We start from the raw sequence: 10174 nt of genomic DNA on the forward strand, positions 1-10174 counted from the left end.
TGTTTTTCCTACCTGGTCTCTTAGTTGTTGAACAGAAGTCTGAAGGCTCAGAATTTGATTAAAGAGAGGACTCTGCAGCACTGATTTTAATAAGCTCAGTTTCTCCTCATTTGCAATGTCACCTCGATCCCGAAGTTTTGCCTGTAAGCGCTCCATGGCCTGGAGGGCCCGATGTGTATCTGTAGCAATAACCATTCCTAGTCAGTAGCAGTCCAGAAACAGCCACACAAGGTAACAGGTTTAAAAGTAGCCCACTTTACTGTTCAAACTACAGAGAATTTGAATGGCTCCATTTTGAACAAAAATCCCAACCTGTCTAATGAAGCAGGAAGTCAGAGGCAAATCATAAATCAGAAGCCAAAAAAACTGTATTTTTCTCCATCAAGAAGTGTGTTACAAAAATCAAAGAGCCTTCATGGAAATTCAGTTACAGGAACCGTGGCTACAGTCCACTGTAAATAAATAGTGGCATAAATAGTCATAATAGAAAACATTTGTCTTTTCCATGCAAAATTTAATGCAAGAGAAGATTAAAACAATGAAATCAAGACAAGGCTAAAATTTAAATGCACTAAACATACGACTGTACAACTTTTGTTTTCAAATACAAAAACCCAAACACAACATGCATTTCTAAGCACAGATTTTTTTTTTTCCGAAAACCTCTCTCAGCAGTATACAGCCATATCCCAAATACATCACTGTTGTAGTGCATTATTTGGGTTTATATTCTATTTCATTTTTATATTGGGTTTTGTAATGGTTTCTTCTGTACCACCCTATTCCTCTGGAAAATGTATCACGTGGTTTGTCCCTGCTCCTTCTCCCTGCCCATCCTCCCACACTGGAATGTAATCCAACTCTGTTCCACTCCCACCTTATCCCTGATTGGGTAGTGGCTTGTCCCTGCCTCTAGCCCCTTCCCCCTAGGTAAAAGCCCTGGGACCACGTGGAAATTGCTCTAAGCTCTTGGGACCGGGACAGGGATGTGAACTGGACTGGGCTCCTGAACCTGTGGGGCAGAAAGACTGAATAAAGCCGTGATTCCCCCCGGACCAAGGGCAGACTGTTTCCTTTTGCCATCAACAGACACCTACTCTCTCAAAAGGAAAAGGTTTGAAGCCTCTCTGGGATCTTTAAGGCCATGGAGGGAAAATTCCTTCTGCCATGGTTTCTCTCTCAAGCTAGCTGAGGCTAAAACAGAGCCAGGGCTCTGGGAGAGAGAGAGAGAGACATCACATTTTTGATTTGGCCACAAAAAATACTGTGATACAAATGAAAAAAAAAAAAAATATATATATATAAAAAATTACCAATTGTTTCCAACATGTTTTCTGCTTCTCAGCTTCTATTTCAACACTGCAAAGAGACAGAAATATTTCCCTGAAAAGTAACAGAAAAGAAAAAAGGTCACATTTATAGAAATACTAAGCTTGGAAGGGAAAGAAAAAAGCTTTACTTTTGAAAGCAATAAACAATAAGCAGCAAAATATCAACCCACAAAAAACTATCTCCACAGATAATTCAAATAACCTCAAAGGTGCCTGTATTCTGACTCACTTTGGTGCTCAAAACCCTCCTAAAAATTGCTTTAGCAATATACTTTGTAATATATTTGTATTTCCATATCAAAGCAGCTGTCTGCATACTGTTGCACAATGTCCTGCACTGCTTTAATCAGATACTATGAATCATAGCTGCCACTGATTTTTACACTGTTTCATTGCTTTCCTTTTCCGTGATCCACAAAAGACATTCCCTGGGGGATCAGTTTTCAAGCTCAGTGTTGACAATTTCAAGTGCATGAGCCACAGCAAATTTTTTACAGTCACCTTTGAAAGAAAAGTCATACAAACCAAAAGGCTACAGGCTTGCAGGAGTCTCACACTAGAGCCTCTACTATTAATAACTATTGGAATTGAGACTCAGATGTGGATGATAGCTGAGTTTTCATCAGTGTGGGTTTCCACAAGGAAAGTCTATACTGAGAGGAAGAAATTCTGAAATTGCTTTGATTATACTCTTTTGTTGCTTTTTGGGGTTGTTTGGGGCTTTTAAAAAATGTATACCTGCAATTGCTCAGAAATTTGCAGTGACAGAACATGTCTGATGGAGATTGATAGCTGAGAAGTGAGGAGCTCAAATATCATTGCAGGTATATGAACTGTTGATCTTATCTTTAATAATGGTGCTTTTGTTTTCTTTACAGTAGGAAAATACTTCAGTACAGCACCCACACTTCAATCTGGAGAATTTAAAAACACACAGAGCTGTGATCTCTAAGCACTCAAGTAAAGTGACTTTTTCTTGAGACTTTGGATAAAAAGAGGAAAAGGAATAATGTTGACAGATCACTGGATAAGGTGGCCTAACAGGATCATTAGTTATAGACACTGAGCATTTTGTCAAGCCTATACTATTTGCAGATTGTAAAGAAAAAGTAAACCAAATGGGTTTAAAATGGTCTCAAGTTCCATCAATATGACTTCCCCAGTTTCAGTATGCCTGAAGCTTCCTATCGGTTTTATTCAGAGAATCACGGAATGGTTTATGTTGGAAGAGACCTTAAAGATTATCTAGTTCTTACCCTACTGCCATGGGCAGAGAACTTTCCAATTGACCTGGTAACTCACAGCCCAACCCAGCCCACTGAAAGGATGGGAAGTCCACAACCTCTCTGAAGATTGCATTTGAATTTGACAATACATTTATGCAGAAGAACTGATTATCCATTTTAGGACAATGTACAATATTCAAACCTCTTAAACCTGACTTTGTCAAAGTAATGTTATTCCATGATCCAAATTAGCCTTTAAATAAAAATAAGCCCTTATTAATTTTCTTTTCTTACTTGGCAAGGAAAATCCCAGCATGTGATTACCAAATCTGAAAACCGACCCAAATATCTTGTATTTTCACATTGTCACCCCACAAAACAGGACAAAAATGAAGTCTATTTTACACTGGAAGGGCTGGATGAGATTATTTAAACATTATGATGGAAGCTAACTTCCCCAAACCTTAATCACCCATAGCTTTTCTTTCTAGATTAAAAATTACTATCACTTCTATTCAGAGCCCTTATTTAAAATCAGAGGTATTTATGTCATGCTTGTAGAGGTTTTCCTCAGTGGCAAAGCCAATCAAAGCAGTTCTTTCCTTGTTTCACTGTTCCAGACCTTTCTCAATACCTACTCTTGGGGCTGCGTAGTGGACGAACCAGACAACTGTGCAAAAAATTAGAATATTTTTCAGTCATTTAATTTATCACAGCACTATATGCACAAGCACATAACATCATATGTTCAACAGATGAAACTGCTCAGGAAAAATACAGGGCTACTCTTCTACTTTAGTTCTGCAAGAACCCCAAGAGATCCAGCTATAAAATGTATCTTTTGGAGTAGCTGGATATTGCTTTATTTTATGACTCAATTTGACTAAAATCTCATTCTTCTTGTGCTGTGAAAGGCAAATTTTACAAGTGACAGCACCCAGAGTCATCAGACATCACTGTGTTCACACAATCTGGAAGGTATGAACTCTAATAACTTAGAGCAGAAGATTCTAAGAGCAGATACAAGTCCTAAACATATCTATATGTTGAGATTATGCCATGTAATTTGCAATGAAAAGAAGTCCTTACTTCTGCTAAGACACTCATTACCTATTACTCTATTTACCTCATGCTTTAGAGAGAGGAGTGAACACTGCTCTAGCATCAGCAAATCCATTTTGAACTCACAGCTTATTCTCCTCATGTGGGTTTATATTAGCAGATCCCCAGATGGCCAGCTTAATGCTTTTGTCAACTGCAGCAATAAGCATGAGCAAGACCAAAACTGTCATCAGAATGTTTTCCCTCAGACACCTCCTCTGAGGCAGACACAATGCATTGAGGCACACCAGTGTTTGCCTCTACATGTTCATGCCAAGATGACCCCTGTTCAGTCTGCCTGTACTCTTAAATGGCAAAAAGCCAAGTGACTGCTCCTGCTGTGCCACATCCATGCTAATAAGTGGGATCTGTCAGCACCAACGTAGTGGCATATTAACATAGTGGAAGTACTGGACAAGCAACCACACATCTGTCCAAAATGCACTGCAGAGACATATCCTAAACACCACCACCCACTACAGGACATATGGGCCTTTAAATCAGCATGCTTCTAGGTATTTTAGCAATAATGTGCTAGTGGAAAGTAGAGTGGCATGCACAATTACTTGTTGAAAGGCCTAATTCTGCTATAGTGAATATTTTTGCAATGTCATAACAGATTTCTAGACTCACAGTGGGAAGTTCTGATATTCTCATTTTGCAATCTCCTGGGCAGTCTGTATCACAGGAACCTGAAGCCAAAACCAGCCCTTCTGTACACGATACAACAATCTTCACAGCTCAAAGAGCTTATTAGCTTAGCTCAAAATATATTTAACTATTTTTGTATTTCAGTGCTGAAGTTCATTAATCTCTTCACAGTAATAAGAACACTGACTGTCTGAGTTAAGACTTTATTGTCAAATCAAAGAAATACGGTTAAGCAAATAGCAAGTTAAATATATTTTCAAGTTCTAAAGACACAGGTAGCTGAAAGCTGTGATTTAAACAAAAAACAAACAGCAAAACAAACAAACAAACAAAAACAAAAACAAAACAAAACAAAAAACCAAACAAACAAACAAAAAAACAACAAAAAAACAAACTTCATCATCCTCTCTTTTTCCTTTTGCTTTAGAACATTAGACTAGAAAACACAAGGAATTTTTGACAGGTATATGGTGACAAACATGCCATATTCTCCCTAAAAGCAAAGTTAAAGATGATCCCTTTCAAGCTTCTGAAATTTGATTCTTCTGACACTAATGAAAATAAATGTGTTATATACACATTTTGCCACTCTTCATTCTACCTTTCTTTGATAACATTGGTTGCCGGAAAACAGCTTGCAGCTCTCGTTTCTTTCTGTCTACTTCTGAAACACTAAAATACACCGGTGGCAAATTTATTTTTTAAATCTGAAATTTATTTGATCACCTCCTTTCTACTAAGGTTGCAGAAGGCATTTAGCTAAACAGACAAAAGATTCATGAAAACAGAAACATGACCCCTTTCCATTGATCATTCTTTCACAACCAATCACTTAGTTTATGCAAGGAAACCTACTCTGTTTCATTGGCGGATACTCCATCTACTATTTTACAACCCCATTTTAGATAATACCTTGGAAACTAATGCTCATAGCATGGATTAGGAAACATGCAATGCCAAAGATAGAAAACATAGTAATAGGCTTTGCCCCATAGCTCCTGCTTTACTTGAAGTGCTCTGAGGATACAGAGGAAATGCCTGTCTTAAGAGTGATCTCTGGCTTGGAGTTGCAAGAGATTAAAATTAAATCTATTTCAATTAAGCAGCAAGGTTAAGGTAACCACAACATGCATTTTATAGCTGCTAAAATAAGTATTTCAAAACTTCTAATCTAATACTTTGGTCTGGATTTATCTGGGATAGAGATAATTATTTTTAAGTACTTGATTTTTATCCCATGTCATCTTCCTCCCCAGTTTTCTGGCTATCACTCAAATAGGCATATTGTGTTAGCACCATGTGGTGCAGGAACAGAAACCAAACATGAAGGAAGTGAGAGATACTCATTACTGCTAAACCTTCTGCTTTGCCTACAGATTCTAGGAACTCTTCCATTTTTCCCAGTTACCTCCTGAAAGCTGGCTACCAACCCCAGGAGAAAAACTAAGGTGGATCCCCAGATTTCAAGTAGTCTTGTGAAAATTAAGGCAGTGGAAACCGTACACAGTAAATTGAAAGATCTCATGCTTTTCAATGTAATTTTTTTCCTAGCTACTTTTCCACTGTCAAAATGTTGCATACAGCACTTTCTTAAGCGCACAAAGGGTGTGAAAATAAATGTAAGAGGGCAATGACCATCAGGGAAAAGAGAACAAACAAAAAGAAAAAGCAAAATATTCCATAAGAAACAAAGCAGATTTCCAATGACTACCTGGAATGTAACAAGCAAGCAAGAGATGCCTGACATCTACATTTAAACTCTATGCTAATGAAAATTATTCTGAAGCTTTCAAAGCAGAAATAAAAAGGCAGTATTGCACAGCCCATATTAAGACTCTAAGCACTTTGAAAAGACTACTAACCTCTTGAAATTAAAGCACCAATGCTGAATGCACCAAAAATACATAGAGAAGTAGTAGCTCTGTATGTTGAAGAAAAGTTCTGTGATACAGCTGAACAGCACCATGTACTTTGAATCAATTATGAAAACAGAATTTTGAGCATGCAGCTACTTTTAGCCTTCTATACATGTCACACTAATGTATTAAGGAAACCTAAAATGATTTTCCATGAACTGGCAATCTGTTCACTGTGTATAAATAATGTTCTGTAACACTGCAAGAAGCCCTACGTCAGCATAAGATAAAATATCTAAATTAGCTGACGTGCTAATAATTGCAACTGGGAAATGGGCCTAAACTATCCATAATGATTTTACCAACTGATAAATGTGTGTGATATAGTATATTCAAAATTATTTTTTAAAGAGCATGTCAAAACCAGCAACATCATAGGGTAAATGCTTGTTTGGTTTTTTGGGGTTTGTTTTGTTTTGTTTTGTTTTGTTAATGAAACAAACAGACCATCATCTTTTACCCAAAAAAAAAAAAGGTATTTTTTTTCAGTAAATAACTTAAATTGAGATCAATTGGAATCTTTCCATATTAGCTTCACTAACTGAAAACCAACATTTTAGCGTATGCAGAATATAGGAGTCAATATATATACTGAATTAATGAAACATGGGCATGGTTAATATTGCCTATCTACGTTTTCAAGCATAGGCAATTGATTACCATATTTATTCAATTCAGTTAAACCTGATGAAGCACAGGTTTTACAGGAGTTGCACCACAGTGTATACTGGATTCTTCAGAGGTGACAACAGCATATATAGATGAATAAATACACAGCCTCTCCAACAGTCAGTATGCATCAACAAACAGTCATCATTTTCCCTACAAACTGAAAACACAAATTTCTCTTTGTGTATTGTGACAATAACAAGCGGCTTATACAGAAAATCGTAACACTGTGTAACAAGACCACTATGCAAGGGGTCTCAGATGCAAAGACAGGGTCTGAAAAGCCTACAAAAGAGATATGTTATTATTGCCTAGGCAAAAATAGCACATTTTTGTATCGACTTGTTGGGAACATGAGCAGTGAAACAACACTGTCCTTATCAAGAATAATGTAGTAACCTGCCAGCATGGCATTGTATTGGCCAAAACTGTGTCACCAGCATGCTCAAATATAAAGCCAATTAGAAAATGTACTGGATGCACTTCACAAAATTTTAAACGTTTTTTTATGTGAAACAGGGAGTAGATATTTAAAAGGTCTTTAAAATTGTTCTCAATATACCGAATAAAGTGGTACTTGTTAAAACAAAACCATCAACAACTACCTGCATGACAGAGAAGATATAAGGCATTTCCCTCTGAAGAATTCACAGACTAGGGCCCCACCAGTGCCAGGTAGAATAAAAAGATCCATTAGTATGTAAGTAGTGCAGTTCTCTTTCCCTTGCGCTGATAGTGATCTAACTTTCCTAGTGCACTTTAGTGTGAAGAGGGGAGAATGTATCCAGTTCCTAGTGAAAAGCTTCTTCAAAGCACTAAGGAAACCATTAGAAACACCAGAGCTAATCAGTAAATGTTACATGCATGTTACTGTTAACAAGATAAAAGAGGTAAAAACTAAAAATTGAAAACAATTTTTAGAAATGGATGTTCTCTGCCTAAAAAATGCTGCTTGTGATGGTGGTATCTTCCACTTGCATTCTTTCCTTTTAGTGTTACAATTACTTTCAATTTCCACAGAAGCATCAAGTAACACTCCCAAAAGCAATTTTACCACTTGCCTCTTTTCCAGTTTAGATTCTTCCCTACCAAGGAGCTGCTCTTACCTTGGGAAAGGCAGTAGCGATATGAAAATCACAGGGCATTACACAATAGACTTCGGCAATGGCAGAATTCAGACCCTTCCACTTGATTTCAGTAACTCACTCGTCTCCTACGGCGACGGACTCCTGACACCCTTCTGGCACCAAAGGCAGTAAGGACGTTTCCTATCAAACAGTTTGTAGGGAAAAGGGAAAGAAAAAAAAAAAAAAAAAAAAAAAAAATATATATATATATATATATATATATATATAGCTGGACGACACAGTGTTTATAAAAGCAAAAGACAGGGAAAAGGGGGAAGAAAAAAAAAAAAAAAAAAAAAAAAAAAAAAACATTTTACAGCCAAATGGCTGTTGAATGCTGTACACGGAGTTCAAAAGGTCGGTTTCTTGAGGTTTTCTTTTTCTTTCTTTCCTTTTAATGCTCTTTCCAGTTACATAGGGAAGTGCTGGCAGCAAGGGGGGACACGAGAAACGAACCATCCCTGTCCTTTGCGCACCCAGACTCATTAAAGAGCACAACTGCGGGCGGCCCCTCGCCCTCCGCTTCCACCCAGCCAAGCCCGTTACGTTTAAACGCGCACCGGGGAGCTGCTGGAGCGCTACGGCGGGGTCGGACCTGCGGGGAGCGCCGACACCAGCACGGCAACAGGTACCGGCCCTGAGGAGCCGCGGCCGCCGCCCTGCCTGGAGCCCGAGGACACCACCAGTGTCGCCGGGGCCTCCGGTCCGACTCTGACTCCGAGCGAGACAACGCCGCTGCCCGCAAGTGCCGGCCGAGGGCCGCGGCCGCCAGTAAGGTCTCTGTGGCAGCGGCGGCAGAGAAGACCTCCTCCCGCCACGAAACGCCCGCTGGGGGGCAAAAAAGGAAGGCGTGAAAGGGCAGCAGGGCTCCCCGCAGATGTTAGCGGAGGTTCGGCTTTTGTTTACGTGCTGACGACGCCCCGCCAGGCCGCCCGAACCTGCGGACCGCCCGCCCGCCGCAGGCCGGAGTCCCGGCCCAGCCCGACTCCTACAGCCGCTGCCGCCGCCCGCGGTCGGCCGCGGGGGAGGAAGGGAGGATGTACTGGGACGCAGCAACAGGCTCAGCCCCCCGGCCCGCGGTTCCACGGCCTATCTCCTCCTCCAGCCCTCCTCCCCACCCCACCCCCCCCACCCCCACCCCCGGCAAAACCCTTCGGATAAAATGAATAATAATAAATAAAACTTCGAGAGACAAACGCGTTTTAAAAGGTCACTCGAAGTCCAGCGATGCGACCGTCCCTCCCCGCCCTTCCCAGCCCGCATCCCCGCAAGACGACTCCGGCGGGATCCGACTCCCGCTGCCCGGCCCAGCACCCTGCTTACCCCAATGGCTCGGCGGGCCCCGCCGCCCGGCCCCGCTCTCCGCCCTTCCCGGTCCCGAGTAGCGGCGCCGAGAGAGCCGCGCCGCGGGGGCAGCGAGCTCGAGCACGCCCCAGCGGCCTGAAAACTAATCCTGCACCCCCCGCCCGCGGGTCTCACCGGGGCGGGCTGGGCGGCCGCCCGCAGCGACGGTGGGCGGGGGTATCCAGGGGATAGCGGGGCACGTTCGGGGGCGCCCGGCCCCGTCCCTGCCGGCCTGTCTCGTCGCGGCCCTTCCCGCGAAGTTTGTCTCCCCGCGGCTGCCGGACCGCACGCCTTGCCGGGATGACACCGAGGAGCCGGGCTGCTCCGGCTTACCTCCCCGGTTCGCCTGTGGAGTGAAGGCGGTGGCAGGGCGGCCCCTGACTCTTTCCAGAGATGCGGGACCGTGTGCGGCCGGGCCTGGCCCCGCTTGCTGCCAGCCCAGCCACCGGCCGTACCCCTTCTGATGCAGTAAGATGAGCCTGGCCTGGAACGGAGGAAAATGGGAAATGTTCAGAACTGTGGGGAGGGAAAAAAAAAAAAGAAAAAAAGAAAAAGAAAAAGAAAAAGAAAAAGAAAAAGAAAAAGAAAAAGAAAAAGAAAAAGAAAAAAAGAAGCGAAGATCAAGAAATAACACATGCTGGAGTTAGACAAAGTGATTCATAAGGTCGTAGAGTTAAGGAAGGGATGACTTTTCCTATGATACAGCAGCTGGTTAGTGTGTTAACTAAAAGTAAGGAAATTGCTGTGTGTTTCACATTATGTATGTCTAAGAACACAGCACATAATGCAGAGATGTTTGCAGTGACAAC

General features: G+C 41.6%; 1 protein-coding gene across 15 annotated transcripts in view; it reads right to left on the reverse strand.

Annotated features, from left to right (window-relative positions):
• Positions 1-9444, reverse strand: part of MPDZ (multiple PDZ domain crumbs cell polarity complex component) — a 111648-nt gene extending 102204 nt beyond the window's left edge. For 13 of the 15 annotated variants that reach the window (XM_040089525.2, XM_058423995.1, XM_058423991.1 and 10 more), the window contains exons 1-4: positions 8582-8704; positions 8001-8162; positions 1314-1383; positions 13-179 (exon numbers count right to left, since the gene is read on the reverse strand). In XM_040089525.2, the coding sequence (XP_039945459.1) occupies positions 13-179; positions 1314-1329 (183 nt within the window). In that variant the 5' untranslated portion in view covers positions 1330-1383; positions 8001-8162; positions 8582-8704. Of the gene's footprint in view, positions 1-12; positions 180-1313; positions 1384-8000; positions 8163-8581; positions 8705-9218; positions 9272-9344 lie in introns of those variants that run through there. The other 2 variants (XM_040089524.2, XM_040089526.2) reach the window with 2 other exon arrangements.
• Positions 9445-10174: the final 730 nt, after the last annotated feature.

Source organism: Hirundo rustica, chromosome Z (genome assembly GCF_015227805.2).
Source record: "Hirundo rustica isolate bHirRus1 chromosome Z, bHirRus1.pri.v3, whole genome shotgun sequence".
Classification (NCBI taxonomy): domain Eukaryota; kingdom Metazoa; phylum Chordata; class Aves; order Passeriformes; family Hirundinidae; genus Hirundo; species Hirundo rustica.